The 16,524-nt window shown below is 40.4% G+C and overlaps 1 protein-coding gene across 4 annotated transcripts in view; it reads left to right on the top strand.

Annotated features, from left to right (window-relative positions):
* The window catches only part of acvr2aa (activin A receptor type 2Aa), a 70,678-nt gene that overhangs the window by 39,423 nt on the left and 14,731 nt on the right, over positions 1–16,524 (top strand). For 2 of the 4 annotated variants that reach the window (XM_017684477.2, XM_017684475.2), the window contains exons 4-5: positions 3,756–3,910; positions 11,361–11,384. In XM_017684477.2, coding sequence (XP_017539966.1) covers positions 3,756–3,910; positions 11,361–11,384 — 179 coding nt within the window. The remainder of the gene's footprint in view (positions 1–3,755; positions 3,911–11,360; positions 11,385–16,524) is intronic. The other 2 variants (XM_017684478.2, XM_017684476.2) reach the window with 1 other exon arrangement.

Below are 16,524 nucleotides of genomic sequence, written 5' to 3'. Positions count from 1 at the left end.
CAGTCTGGCAATCATTTATGATTTCCACGTCAATGTCAGAGCTAAGTACAGGAAAAGGTGGGCATGGTATTGAGAAACATTTTCTTTGTGATAAAAGGTTACGGGAACAATAAAACACAGCTGCCACATCCTTGTGTTATTTTGTCCGCACTATTTCTGTCTAGCAGTGCAAGGATTTCAAGTAAGAAAAATGTTTGATTTTCATGTGACGTCGATTTAGCATGCTGTTATTTAGGTTCAGATGTTGGCTAGCATTCAGTATCCACTCAGATTAGTAGCCAAAGAGGTGGGGTCTAGCTCAGTGCTTATGCAATTGCAGGCCTATTTTCAGCATCGACTCACTTGATATGGAATGCCCTAGATATTAAATGCAAAAGCCCACAGGGATACAGAGAATTACATTAAGCACACCTCGCGACGTGAACGGGCGGAATGTGTTTCATGACCTTGCAACCAGGGCACTTTTCATGCCCGAGTGTGTGTGTGTGTGTGTGTGTGTGTGTGTGTGTGCGTGTGTGTGTGTGCTGTGGCAATCCCAATACTCCCTCCAGCAAGAGAGGGTAGAGTAGAGGGGGATGGGGCTTTGGTAGATTTGCTTGTGGGGGAATGGATCTGCATTTTTCTGCTCACATGCTCTAATCTGGAGTCTTTAGCACACATCCAGCTTAAGGCCGGCAGGAGAGTAGAGGGGGAGAGGATAAGGGGAGGGGGAGGTGGTCTTATGGTTTAGCTCATCGAGGTTCTCATTAAGAATGACTTCAATCTAAAGAGGTAAAGGGGTTCTGCATTTTCGGTGTATTTTATGTATGACAGGTCCACATCCGAAACAGGTCATAATTCCTTTTTACATGACCCTTTTCCAACTTCTGTTTTTATCACTGTTTTTGTAAATGAGCTCTGTTCTAGTTGGCAGTCCTGGGTTGTGTCTTGTTCAAAAACCAAAGCTGACTGAAACCTCCAGATAACATGAATGGACAGGACTAAACTGTATATATAAGCTGAATATCAGGCTAAAAGTGGCCCAAATCTGATTTTCTCACCAAATCAAAATTTTTGTTTGGCCTTTAATATTATTTTTTAAATATGATCTGTATGTGATATTAGTCTGGACACATCAGCTCCTAAACATATACACATCAGTGTCACAAAATATCAGATTGCTGTGTAGATGCTGTGTAAACGTAGCCTTAGTGGAAGTGCACAATGCATCTTTTCATATATAAATGTAGTTTTCATTATATTTCTATGATTTTGCTTTAGTACTTTACCATTGAGCTATCATTTTGGTTCATGATCATAAAATATAAACTATATTGCCAAAAGTATTCACTCGTCTGCCTTTACACGCATATGAACTTGTGACATCCCATTCTTAATCCTTAGGGTGTAATATGATTTCGGCCCACCCTTTGCAGCTATAACAGCTTCAGCTCTTCTGGGAAGGCTTTCCACAAGGGTTAGGAGTGTGTTTATGGGAATTTTTGTATAATGTAGTGGGTAGCGCCTCTGCCTTCTATACTGTAGAGTGGGGTTACATCCCATGCCTGGGTAAACACACTACACTATAGCAGTAAGAGTCCTTGGGCAAGACTCCTAACACTACCTGTGTAAAGTGATTAACTTGTAAGTCGCTTTGGATAAGAGCGTCTGCCAAATGCCGTAAATGTAATATATATTGATAAAATTTTAAGCTTTTGTGATTTATTTTTCATCTGTATTATATGATAGTTTCTTAAGCGTCCAGAATTGACAAACTAGTTATTAACTAGTTTAGTTGGTGTTGCATTTATAATCTGGTTGGGTTGACTGCATAAGCATATTTACATGAATGATTTAGCTAAACAGAAGATATGGTAATGTTAAACTGTAGGGACACAAGTGCATGAAGGATTATTGAAACTCTGCACAGCAAACTTGGCCTCACTGCTTCATTTCTGGCCTGGCACAGTGCTGGACTGGGAGTTAGCGTGTGGCAAGAGTGCTGTGCTTTCTGTCAAGCAGCCTGGCCATTTTCTCCCTTGTAGATAAACAGTAGGCTTTCATGGTTTCCCTGAATTGCACTTAACAAGATAAAGAGAACATTTGGGGGGGAGACTGTGTGCACAAGTCTGTTTGAACGTGCGAATAATCACTTCATTGGCAGCGTTCCTAAAAGAACTTGCTGCGTTTAAGGGCTGCATTAACTACTGTACTCCTCTAAGGCATTTTAACCCAGTAGCAGAGCACGAAAACTTCAGACAACACATTTTAATTCTGAGTGTTAAAAGTAAGTGCAGTCTGACTCTCATGTAACAGAAATTTATGACTCTCATGTAACAGAAATTTGGTTTTCTGCTCCAAATGCTTGAACACAGTGGGGTAGAACTACTCTAGCTATTGTGCTAATTAGCAAGTCAGCGACTTATGCTGCTGTTCCCCCCTCTGGAGATGTGTGATAGAAATCACAGCTACCACGTCTTCCTGTGTGTCTCATTATGAGTTTGGAAAGTGCCAGATGTACAGTGCCAGTCAGAAGTTTGGATACACCTCTCTGAAGGGGTTTTCATTATTTTTTACTATTTTAGGATAAGAATGAACATAGCATCTTTAGTATCTTACAGTTCCTTCACTACATTAAACCAAGACCCAGACCACACATCTATAGTAGGTAGATAGTTCACCTAGAACTGCTAAACAAGTCTTTAACCCCTTAAGGCAGACAAAAAATGGTTTAACCTGCTCTTCTGTGTTAACTGTAGTGTGAAAACCTGAAAATTCTGTGTGCATCACCAACTGGCTTTTTGAGCAAGAGAACACATGAATAGGAATCTGACTCGCACATCAGTCCCACATAATTTACTTTATCATTACATTGATTGACCAAAACAAGTATGAGAGGTTAATGGACTTTAAATTGCACTCTGAATGAGCTCACACAAAAAAGATGATGCATCCAACATGCAAATTCAGTGATAGAAACCCAGTAGCACACCTCCAGCTCTACATGCTGAAATGATTTTATGGTTGCATACACTATATGGACAAAAGTATTGGGACACCTGCACATTACACCTACAGGAACTTTCATGACATCTCATTCTAAATCCATAGCGGTTAATATGAAGTTGGCCCCTGTTTTCAGCTATACCAGCTTGCTCTTCTGGGAAGCTTTCTATAAGATGTTGAAGAATGCCTGGGTATTTCATCTAGAAGAGCATTTGTGCGGTCAGATACTGATGTTGGTGGAGAGGGCCTGGCTCACAGTTGGCATTGTGCATTTAGGCTTGTGTGTAGCCTTTTTGTGAAGCTCCTAATGCTCCTAATTCTTTTGTTGATGCTGCTTCCAGAGGCAATTTGAAACTCTTTAGTAAGTGATTCAACAGAGGATAGGCACTGTGCGCTTCAGTGAGTTGGTGTGGCAGAGGTGGCAACCCAAGACAGTGCCATGTTTAAAGCCACTGAGCTCATCAGCACAACTCATTCTACTGCCAGTGTTTGTCTATCGAGACTGCAAGGCTGTGTGCTTGATTCACCTGTCAGCGATGGGTGCGACTGAAACACCTAAGCTCGGTAATTAGGAGGGGTGTCCCATTACTTTTGTCCATATAATATACTCTGGCAGCAGATTGCTGATTATGTTAGATACAGGCAAAGATTATAATTTAATATTTTATAAACATCCATGAATATTCAAAAATTCTGACTCATCACAGTCGTGCCTGTAAACTAGCATCAGTAATTGAGTCATTTTACGTCCTTCTTTCTCTTTTCTCTAGCAACATCAAACCCATTCACCCAGAAGCCACCCTTGTTCAACACCCTCCTCTACTCCCTCGTGCCGATCATGGGCATTGCTGCCATCGTCCTGCTCTCCTTTTGGATGTACCGCCATCACAAGCTGGCGTATCCACCTGTTCTGGTGCCCACACAGGTAGGTCGAATGCACACATTTTGCTGGGATAAGAGGCGTTTTTGGTTGAAGTTGTCTCTCAGTGTTTGGTAAATGATGGGAAAATACAGAAAGTGCTTCTGTTTTTGTGTATAAAATGTCATTTTTGTCTTTGGTTGTTGTTGCTTGTAATTCACGTGCATCCTCTCTGTTTACCTGCACAGTCATCTTCTTGTCAAGACTCTGAAAAACCAGGGGTTGGGGACATTTTTTTTCCCCCCTAGGCTGCACCTCTTGTTGCCATGAGTGACAGTTACTTTACTGATCTAATGTGCTCAGTGTCACACTTGCTAGCGCTCAACCACACTTGTCTGTCAGCCAGAATGGCACGAGGCAGCCCCACAAGAGCAACATGAAAGCATTCGGGAAACGGTTTGCCCCTCCACGTGCAGCATTGATTATTTATTTATTTATTTGGTTCCGCAACCCACACAGGCTGGATATACAGCGCAGAGCCGCAAGGTTTCTGGCTGATCCGCGGGCCGCTGAAAGACGAAAGATGGTCAGCGATTCTCCGCGAATGAGATACGATGTCTAACATCATTATCGTAATCTCCCTTGGAAGCATTTGAACAGTATCTAGTTCCACCATTTCGGCTCCACTAATCAGGTTTTTAAACACATTTCCCTTTCCATTCAGTCATGCATCTCTGGAGTTAATATGCCGTTCGCTATGAGCTTAATGAGAGTCAATTAATCTAAACCTCAGATGCTAACAAGATGATAAAAGTCTTGCCTTAGCTTTGATTTATAGTCAGTAATGGAATAGCGCTTATGGCAACCAGTAAGTGTTTTGAGTGGAAATTCCCTTTCTGCATTAATAATTCTTTTTGGCCAACCAAAAAAAAGTCTGTTCCCTCTGATATCACCTGCTATATGTCTGAACTTGTCCCTCATATGCTGAAAGGGGTTTAAAAGCCTTTTTTGAAAAGCTTACGTTCTGAAAAACTGATACAGCTTCAAGCGAGTTGCAGAGGTTTAGGTTCATGTCATGTATTACTCTGCAGGCGGTGTCGGTAGGCCGCCCGATTTTGTTTCATAACATGTCGACAGGAAGCATAACATTTGGACTTACAAGTGACATTCTCCTGCTTTCTAATATCTCTTTGGCAACCGGACGGAAACGCTCGCTTCTGAATAAGTAGGTCAGTTTTTAAAGGTGTCACTCACTGCTCCAAGCCTCGCGAAAATGTGTCTGAACGCCGGCCAAGGAGCCTCAGTGCTCACACATTTTCAAAGCAACACTTTGCTTTTCGAAGATTTGCTTTTTTTTCCTGGCCCGCGTCCGATTCTCCAAAATAAATAAATAAAAATTCATCTTGTTTTCCTTCCTCGCCTGCCGTTCCCAGTGGAGCTCTTATGAAAGTTTGGTTGCTTCGTTTGTAATCGCACCTCCTCTCTCATGTCGAGCTGGAGATTGGAACTGTATGAGCGGCGTGGAACAGTGCAGCGTGCCCTGACCTGGATTTGACTTTAGCTGTTTATTTCCATTTGCTGATGTGGCTGAGTGCTGGGGATCACCTGTTCTTGCCCCCCAACAGCCTTCGGTCAGCTCTTTTCAATGCATCTCCGTCTTGACCCCTGTCTTGTGGAAATGGTCTTATATCTCATTCATATTCTGTTCCAAGAAATAAGACCTGCATTATAAATCCACGTTTTAAACACATTTCTTAAATGAGTCACAGGGTTTAATCCCCATCTTTGGATATGTGTAACTGCACCATCTAATAAACATTGGTGTTAAAGAACAGAGCACTTATTTTCAAAAACGATTAGGCGGTGTTTGGGTTTTAAACACTGGTGCCGATTTGATGTTGCAGTCAAGCTCTCCAAAGTTTGTTCTGCCATAGGGAGAGCAGCTGTGATGGGGTAAGAAAGCACTAGAGAAAAGTAAACATTTGGGTTTGTAGTGTGGGTGGGTCAAAGCCTCCTTTTTATAGCTAATACTGTTTCCTTTTTTTTTTTTTTTACATTTCATGTCAGTGTTAGGTCGCTCCATTTTGAAGCCTCTAGCAAAAAATCTGTCACTGCTCCTTCTGTCAACAATTCCCTCTTGAGGTCAGGTTATGTTGACTTGTTTTTTGTCAACAGATTGTAGAATTTGTATTGTGCAACACCATTTGGACAAACTTGTTGCATTTTATGAATTCAGAGGCCCCACTGTAACCCACTGTCGGCATTTATGACCCTTTTTTTATTAGCCTAATGGGTTGATCATTGTGCTAGAATTTTGAGGAAGCCTCGCATTAATTGCAAGTTGCAAAAATGACTTAAAAATTTGAAAATTTTGTCAATCCAGCTGTTTCGCTCTGTGTTTTGTGCTGTGCTGGAATTATCTCATCTAATGCATGGCCTTGTGTCATTTTGGAAATGAGATAAAAAGCATCATTTTATTAAACAGAATTCTTAACAGCAATCAGTTTCTCACCTTCAGAAAAAGAGAACTTTAAAGAGAGATGGATCCAAATAGGGAGAATATGAGAAAGTTGGAGAGAGAGAGAGAGAGAAAAGGAGAAAGGGGGGGCGAGGGACAGCATCACACTCTAACCTTGTTTACCGTTTGGCTTCACTGCAAAAGAAGGGAGTTCCTAGTTGTAAATTCTCTGGGCCTTTCGTGGAAGTTAGGTCCACTCACGCAGCTGCGCATTGTCTCTGAACCAGACGTGACCTAAGCTGTTTAAGGGCTTAGGGTCAGCACTGTTAGTCAAGTGCCAGTCTCAATAAGTTAGCATCGCTTCATTTCCATTTTGGAAGCTTACTATAAAAATTGTCCGTCATCGAGCATGCTGCTCTTATGTAACCCTCATCTACATGCAACTACATCTCATATTTGTGTTTTTGAATTTGCATCCCTGTAACACCAGCAAACGTAAGCCTACATTGATTTGTTCTTGTTTTTTTCGCCCTGTGTTAATTTAATATTGGTTTATTAACTCATACAGACATGTGAATAACATGACTAGGCTAAATTATTGTTTGTTTTTATGTACGCAACACGTGGTAGATTGAGACGAGATTGTAAAGCACTCCAGTAATCCTGCAAAGAACCATTTATTGATACGTTCTTTGGGGAACCAAAGGTGGTTCTTTTGCATCAGGAGTTGGCAGCCCAAATGTTAAGAAGAACCCTTTAATCAAACCTTTTATGCCCATTTTACCATATTGGCTGTAAATATGTCTCAGTATGTGCAAATAGTTAATTTAGCTCAGCTATAGCCACTTTCCTCACATCTCTGACAGGAAACTTTTCTGTAAAAGTAAAAATGGTTTCTTGTAAAATGTCTCGAGTTCTTACAAGACAAATTCAGCTTCTCGTCCGCCAGGTTTTTGTTCAAAAATTTCCATTCCACTCTAAACGGTACCTGAGGCGCCAGAATGTAACTGCAGCACCATTTAAGGTGGAACGAGAAAATTTGAGCGAGAAACTTCAGCTTTGTGACTTTTTAGTGTTTGACAGTTTCTCGTTGCAGATTAAATGTATCGTGAAATCAGCTGAGTGCTTATAAATACAAATAAATGCAAAAAGTCAATTTTCCAATTATCAATGTTTGTTTTAATCTCTCACTCTTCCTTTTTGTTAGCTACTAGTTAGGCATGATCGTTATCTGTGTTGCTATGTGACCAGCAATCTGCACACTAATCTGCAGGGTTAAGGTTGGTGAAGTAGTAGACACGCATTAACTCCAGTGTTTAAGACCGTTTATTGTTAAAACTGTGTTAGAACGATCAGAAGAACTTTATTTTACTGCGAATAGAGATTATTTTTACCTAAGAATCTACTTCTTCTGTGGAGCCGCAACAGAGCAGTAAAAGAGCCCCATGCAGCTCTGAAGCTGCTGATCTATGTCATTGCTCCAGAGATCCCTTATGGCACTTTTATGTCTATTTGGTGCTTCGTAAAGCTAGCTTTGCTAAGTAAACTCATTCCTCTATGAATAGTTTTGGACAAATGTACATTAATTGTGTCAGATTTTCAGTTTTCCCTTTTCTCTCCCTCTCCACTTTGTTACCTGTTGTTGTTTCATCCCAGGTTATACCTACACGTCTAAAAAGAGAAGAGTTTTACGCTCCTCTTTGCTTTGACATAGGAAGTTAGCGAAGTGGGCACTTTCACAGCGGTTGTGAAACATTCTGCGAGTTACTGGCAGCTACTGAAATGTTTACTGTCAGTTTGTCGTCTTGCATGCTCAGACTAAACACTGCAGACAGGTCCATTATAAATGCGGCGTTCAGACGGCCTTGATGAAAATGAAGAAAAATGCTGTAAATAAATAAACGATGATATTTTTCTGCACTACCGTTTGGGAAGCCGATGTGCTTGTCCTTTCTGTGCACTGTGTACTCTTTTTATGAAGTAATATTTTTTACTCCCACAAAGTAGATGTCAAAATGATTGGTTGGAAATCCTTTTAAAACAAACTAAGCAATATTGGCTTATTTAGGATTTTTAACTGCGTTGCAGTTTTTAATAGGTATGTTAGAGTGGAGGTGCCCAATTCTAGTCCAGGAGATCTATCACCCTGTACAGCTTAGTCGCCTGACTTGTCTAACACACCTAATCCAGGCAGTGAAGGTCTTTAAGAGCCTATTAGAGCAAGATGTGTTGTATCTGAACACTCTTTGGTAGTAGATCTTCAGGACGAGCATTGGGTCAGTGTTCCATTTCAGAGGAAAAGTTGTAGTTACCCCCCACTTAAAGGAGTGACTGGCATAGTTTTAACTCCGCTTAAAGCAATAATTTGCTGAAAAAGCCTCAAACTACTGGAAGGTAACATTTTTACTTTCAATGTCAATGCTTAATCATTTTTGTAATATCAAATGTGAAAAAACAACCTTTGAACATGTGCAACCTTTGAAAGGAGGGGGGGTTTCATTTCAGAATCATTCACATAAAATAAATTAAGATTCCAGCCTTGCCATGGATTTTTATAAAGGCTGTAGGCAGAAACAGGCTGCAAATAAGAGCTATTGACTGAATACTGCGGAACAAAGTCACAGTTCCAACCATCATGATTTCAGCAGTTAAGTCAGGATGCGAACTGTTTCTATTTTGGGTAACAATGAAACTGAATCTGACTGGTTCATGGGATCTGCTTGACTGACAGGAGAGGCACATCTCTGACAGTAATGTCATTCGTCAGAAGGGAGTACATTCATATTTTAACTGGTGTTTTAAGGCTGCGTTCAGACGGCAAAGCGTATTGCGCAAAAATTCTGCTAAACTGTGAGGAATCAGAAAAGGAGCAGAGCAGGAAGTTCAGCATCACATTCCACATCACTGAAGAGATTAAAGAAACAAGCATGTTGCACTTCTTTTTGGTGGAGAAAGATGGGTTTATTTTTTAATTTCAAGTGCCTTAAACATCACAAACAGCAGGACAAGTGACATTAAACTACTCACCAAGCTACTGTGGTGGTATTGAGGGGAAAAAATATATATTTCTTTACTTTATAAATCGCAAATGCAAGCAAAAGTGTCTTGCTGAACAGCCCCGTGTGAACTAGGGCTGGGAGATTCATCAAATGTTATTTTCAATTATGATTTTGGCTTCCAACGATTAAGAAAACAAGATCATCGAAATAAAAGATTATTCTGCCACATTCCGTTTCACAGTGATGCTCTTGGTTTGTCTTGTGTCATCCAGCGCACCCTTTTCCTTTACAGCTGTGCGTTTTCTTCCCCAACCTTAAAGCCCTATCATCTCTTGTTTGTTTGTTTATTTATATATATATATATATATATATATATATATATATATGTATGTTCAGTTGTTTTCAGTAGGTTGGGGAAGTGCACGTAATTGATTTATTATTATTTTTTTATCCTTTTTATTTGTTTTTGTTATTTATTTAAATACATATATCATTATATATTATAATCATGATCTCAAGATTGACCAAAATAATCGTGAAGCAGTGAAGCACTCAGAGTCCTCATGCTACTATGAATTCTAATGCTATTTTAAGCTGAATATGCTTTGCTGTCTGAGCGCAGACTAAAGGTACCATATCATGGAGCTCACAAAATACGATAGTTTGATGTAGTATGCAAGTTTCAAAAAGTACCATTCACTCCCCAGATCATACAGTTTATTTATGGAAGCTAAGTAGTGGAAAACAGAGGCTGTCACCAAAATAGATCCATAGTCTCTAGGTCTTTAGTTCAATAAATATCTGAATTAAGTAAATAAAACTAAGGGTATCCTTTATTAATAACACAGTGGGGAAGTTCACCGCTGAATTTAACCCATCCATGCAGTAGAACACCCACATACACACTAGTGGGCAGTGAGCACACATACCCAGAGTCGGTGGGCAGCCCTATTCATTGTGCCCAGAGTGCAGTTGGGGGGGGGATTAGGTGTCTTGCTCAAGGACACTTCAGTCATGTCCTGTAAGCTCAGGGGATCGAACCAGCGAAGCTTCCGGTCAGACGGCTGGCTCCCTAACCTCCAGCCCACGACTGCCACACATAAACCTGTATCAGCATCCGCCATGTATGCTAACTAACCAACATGATACGCTTGATTGGAGCTGAAGGCAGACAGCTGTAAAGAGCCTTGTGAAAAGTGCTCGAAACACAGATAGGAATCCATTTTGGTCAAAGCCAGGCAGTTTTTAATTCACCGTTTTTGTGATATCATAAAAAAAGCGTTATTACATATATCAGCCTGCAGCAGCTGAGCTTCGCCCATTCATGCTGAAGTTATAAGGGGTGTTTTGTCTCTAACTGCTTTCTAAATAAACCGCAGTTCAGGGCAAACAGAACAGAGATAGTTTATGTGTAGCACAATAAAAAACTGACACATTTGATTTTAAGGAATAAAAAAGAAGTAAAAAAATAAATTATTGTTCATTTTGGCACATAAACTCTCAAAAATGTCTCAGTAGATGTCACAGAGAAAAAAAAAAACATGGAATATGGCCCTTTTAAAATAAACAGGTTTGATCGTGACCTGCTACCAAAGTACTTGACAAGCTGTGTGTATTTATTATGAAAATCTACGAACAGAATAAATTGAATGTGAGAAATATCTTCAGGCTCATGTGTGGATGACCTTACGGCATTTTTTTTTTCCTACTTAAAAAGGACTTGAAATAACATTTAATTCCACTAACATACTTGCTTGCCTTGATCTTTCGATCACATTGTGTGCATTCTGTAGAATGAGATGTCTGTACCGAACTCGAAGTGACGGTACTGTTTTATGACACTGAATCAGCATCTCATCCTGAAGGAACGTTTGACTGCGTGCGCCTGAAACATTGCTTAACCCTGACCAGCCAATTGAGCTGTTGGGGAACACAGTCAAATGGGGCTACTTGGATTTACATTTGACCCAGATTCTTTCCATCCCATCTGTCTCCATCTCACACACTCTAAAAAAAAACTAACGCTTTTTATTTCTGCTTCCTTCTCTCCCTCGACTAGCACGCCTTTCATATCATGATAGAGGTAAGAGAAGCCTAATTTACCCATCCTTTTGAAGAGAGTGGCTTGGTTCCTGCTTATTCTTATTCCTTTTTGTTCTGAACATCACCAGTTCGGTTCTGAATGAGTTTTGTTTTTTGCTTTGTTTTTGTTTTTTTTTTCCTCCATCATGATCCACTGTAGAATACAAGGCAGCAACCTCTTTGATTTTGTTTTTGATTTGATCTCTGCATATTTAAAAGTGTATTATGCTCTATTGCTCTTCGGTGGTCTGAATTGGAGACTTATGGGTTCATTTTGCTTTTATTTCTGTTTTATTTGTTTTCTCAGTGCACGGATGAGTACAAAATCCCTTTTATTTTGGGGGATTCGAGCACAAGATCCCTTAATTAAGGTGCATGGTAAACTAGCGATGCTTTGCTTTCGGATGCACGTCTCCAAGCATGCAAACGTTATACTGCAAGGATGAATGTGGGAATGTATGGGAACTTGAATTGTACTTAATACTGAGACCTGCTAGTTGCCAAAGCAATTTGGCAACACCCATTGAAAGTGTCTTAGGCTACGTTTACACAGCAGGTAAAAGTGGCCCAAATTCTCACTAAATCCAGTTTTTTTGTTTGGCTTTTCACGTTATATTTTAAATGTGATCTGTATGCGACATCAGTTTGAAAAGATCAGCTCCGAAACCAGCCCGCGTGTGCAAAAGAACAGAGCTTCACGTGGCTCGTCCAGAGGTAAAGAGTCATGACGGCCAGTGGACGCTTGTCGCTCCCGGAGGGTTCAGTTTTGTCTTCGCCAGCATCACAGGAATGATTATGAAGTTCCAGTGGTTGACAGCTGGGCTCATCACCCAGAATGTGTTCGAGCTCGCCGTCAGAACGGCACGTTATTCCGCCACTTGTTTGGTTTGTGTCCTCGGATTCTTTAAACTGTTCCGACGCTGCAGCCTCGGTCTCATCTGGCTGCATTCAGTCGTTTGATTCAAAGCCTTTTCAAACTCGGAGCGGCTGCAGTGAATTTCTAAATTTTTGGTACAGAAACATCAGCCTAAATATTTGAGTCTCAGCAGCACGAAATTATGACGACTGTTGAGTTGGATTGACATAAAAGTTGCACGAATTCTGATCTGGCTGTTCAGACTGAGCCGCATTGCCTCTGATCGGATACGTATCAGACTTCAGCACCAGATGTCTTCAGCACCAGATGTCTTCAGCACCAGATGTCTTCAGCACCAGATGTCAGATTTTTGCTGTTCACACTGACACACAGACACACATCTGTGTCCACAAGATCGGATTTGGGCCACTTTTACCTGCTGTGTAAACGTAGCCTTAGTCTTTTCCAACATTTGCTGTTGTTTAGTGTGTCCCTTTCTGAAAACAAACTGCAACAGGTGCTCTCAGTCATCTGTCTTACAAAAGACTGGAGCTTCTCTTGCACAAACACTGAAAAGTATTGAAAATGAGGGATTCATACACACAGTACACAGGAAATGTGATGCTTTTAAAGGTAACTGCCAAAATATTAAAAATATTTAAGTTTGGCTAAACTAACAAATTTAATACCCTTTTATCGGTTTTAAGTTCTGCTAACTTGAGCATGATGATAATGCAGCCAGCACCATAATGTTTTGTAGTGATCTTGTCTTTTGGTGTCTGAAGTCAAACAAATAAATTAAAAAAAAATTAAATATTCAGGCAATTTTTCAGGGAATTTCATCATATTGTTCACGCCACAAAACAAATAGGAGGGATGACTTCAAATGCAAGAAGATCTTCTTTGTTCCTGGCAAACTAGACAAACAGTACCATTGTGTTGGCTACTCTCCGTTATGGAGAAGTGAAGGTCGCTCTCATTCTGGAGCTGTACTTTTAAGCACTTTTGCACACAATTCAAATGTGCATAATTCAATTTGAGCTGCTCTTGGTGGTGCTGGCACTACTTGAGACGCACAGGACACAACCTAAGCAGAAACAACAGTGATTGGTTGAGTGAGTTGATGGCATATGCAAAAATAAATAAATAAATTAATTAATTAATTGCACAAAGATATCATGACCTGTTTACATGTTTAAATTCTTTTATTTACGTCAGAATAAATTGCACTCCAGGCCTGTAAAGGCCTTAAGAGGAAAGTGGCATGTGGTTTATATCGTATTCCTTGTTTCATGGAGGATATGATCATCCTTAAGGTGACCTCTCCCATCAGGATAAAGTTATTAGCTGGGTTAACACCTGTTCCATATTTATCACATTTGTACCCCTAATTTACTCAAGTGCTCAGTTATTTTTGGAAGTTACTTCTTCACCTATAACATACGAACATGGCTTGACGTAGTAAAGCTAGTCTGGACCATTTGCGTAAGGCTAACTTGTTCTAACTGGTTTTGATCATTCTTAGCATTTTATGGGTGACGCATTCCTTTAAATAATTTGAATAACTTGCCTGGGTTTGGGCCCAGTTGGCACATGTTACAAGACACTGACAACACACGAAGAAACAGACAGGTCAGTTGCTCCTGGACATTTTCCACTGGTGTCTAGTTTGTTTGACTCTTTAACAACACCAACTCTTGTAACCCTTGCACATTGACATTTGATATCCGCCTTGGGTGTCCAGCGAAAAGACAGTCCTCTTAAATTACAGGTAAGCAGCCCATGTATATATTTTTTTATCCTTGCTAAAAGAGGCACTTCATAACGCTGCCATAAAAAATCATCGTCATTTTCCCAACTCGTGCCTGCTTAGTGACTGACATTTGGTCAAATGAAAAAGTCAACATGACCCTGGTCATTGTGCGCGTTGTGACAGGGAGAATGAAGGGTAAGGGCGTGTGTTATTTTTCTTTGATCCCTCACATCTACGTTCTTTCACTCTTTCTGTGTCGGCTCTTTCACGGCTAGTTTTGGGCAACAGCGAATGCATCTCAATCTCAAATGAATTCCTTTTCTATCCTGTTTCTTTTCTTTTTTCTTTTGTTTTCTCACCTCTCTTTCTTCTCTCCTTCATATGATGGATGTTCTGCCCTTTCGCCCCGTCTCGCAGTCACTTCAGCTGCCTTTTCTCCAGTGTAGAATTCCTTGCGGACTCACTAGAACGCAGTACACAACCCAGATCCATATGCTTTGGAGTCTCAACTCGGAGGGCACCGAGCCTTCCCTGCACCCAATTGTTTGTTTTTTTTTTTTCTCTTCTTCTTATTTTGAAGAAATGTAGGCCACGTATAAGAGCATAGCTGCTCTACATTTGCCCTACTTCTGTCCAGACTCTTAACCACAGGTGTTCTCGCTAAGGCACCAGCGTCAGGGAGTGCAAAAAATGCCCCTCTCTTTCACATTCCACAGATTTTAAGTACATACAGTCCATACGTAAAAAATGTAGCTGCAAAAAGAGCCCCGTTATTTTTTCAGATTTATTTACAAATTCAGACTATAGAGGCTCAGCCCCACAGTCTTAAAGGCTCAGTAACAAAACCAGTCTGTTTAATTTTAAGGTGTAAAAAGAGGTTGGGATATGATCACATTTAATCAGTTAAAAAAGAGTTATGAATGTTTGAGCCACACAACAGTCATAAGTGGACCTCAGGGGGAAAACAGAGAAAAAATGAGCTCACCTAAAAGGGGGGGGGGGGTGTTGCAAGATGTGGTGGCTTTGTTTCACCTACCCAACCACTTAAGATTAATGACTTATAAAAGGAGCTGTGCTTTTTAGTTTTTTTTGTTGTTTGTTTGTTTTTTTACTTGTGCTTGGGAGTTTTATTTGAAAAGCCAATACTTCAGTGAGGCGAGTTGGTGGGAAGCCAGCAAACACTGGGTCTCTCTCGCTGACTACAGTTGAATAGCAGGGATTAACTTATTTGATAAGCGCTCACGGAGCAAAGAAACAGTCCATTGTTTTTCTGCTGACAGAGGTTAATTGGTCAGAAAATGTCACGTCGGGTGTGGACGGGGTATGCATGCATGCACATATCCTCACAGATATGCACTTCCCAACCACGCACGCATGCGGACTGCCAAAATGAGGCATGGGTTAATGGCACACAGTGGGTTAATTTGTACGTTTGTTTGTTTGTTTTCTCTCTTTTCCGCTCAGTAAACGCTCGTTAAGGGCACCGTTCTTGTTGTTTGAACCGAAAGCAGCACTGGCGCTCATCTGCCGTGGTTTATGTCATTGTCAGTCTCATCCGCCTGTTGTGGCTCCCTGATTCCACCGCAGTCAAGGGCTCCTCCACCCTCCCCCACCAGCCAGTGCATTCCACAGCTTTTCAAACTGGGTCAGCTCCTCATCAGCCCAGTAGTCCACTTACAGCAGCTATGGATTATATTTAACAAGCTCAGTACTCCAACTCCCATAAGCCCCTTCTGTCAAAGCTTTGTGGAGCTCAGCAGTGTAGTGCTCGCCTGCATTATTGACTGTACAGTATAGCAGTGCTGTGGCTTGATTTTAGTCTCGGCTTTTTCTTATGCTCTCATAAAATAGTGTGTGTATATATACACACACGCAGGCAGGCAGACAGATAGACATTTACACACATTGGGGAAAAACCAAAAGAAAAAACATACTCAAGCTTGTGTTATGAAGATATAATACAAGTAGAAGTGAATATTGACTACCATTGCTTTTATTTAATTATGGTTCTTTAGGAAACCATAATCCATGATTTTAATTAAGTACAGTGGATACACAAATTTTAAAAAATATTTTAATATATTTTTTCCTGCTTTGTGAACACAAATGTGGCATTGTTTAAAAGTTTGGAATCCAGAATTATGTTAAATAAAAATAGATCAGCATATTACGTTTGGCACACTTTATTGAATGTTGTTATAATAAAGTTATTATAATTTGGCGTTTGTAATATAAACTCCAAAATCAGTACAGCTGAATGGTTTTGTTCTGTAGAGTAAGCAATAACTTTACAGTATTATAAATATAATCCTATCATATAAACTGGAATATCAGCATGGCTATTTTAGCATATGAACTGTTTGCACTGGTACACTTCATTGCTTCAAAATCCTGGTGGAAAGCGCAGATGTTATGCCACTGGGTGATTGCTCTCCAAGGGAACCACACCGTGCTATAGCTCGGTTGCTTCCCACGACACATAACAACATGTAACAGATCGTTGCTACGGAAAAAAGCTATGATCACTGTGAT

This window comes from Pygocentrus nattereri, chromosome 6 (assembly GCF_015220715.1).
Source record: "Pygocentrus nattereri isolate fPygNat1 chromosome 6, fPygNat1.pri, whole genome shotgun sequence".
NCBI lineage: Eukaryota > Metazoa > Chordata > Actinopteri > Characiformes > Serrasalmidae > Pygocentrus > Pygocentrus nattereri.
The sequence above is the reverse complement of the archived record's forward strand: the minus strand, read 5'-3'. Positions and strand labels throughout refer to the sequence as shown.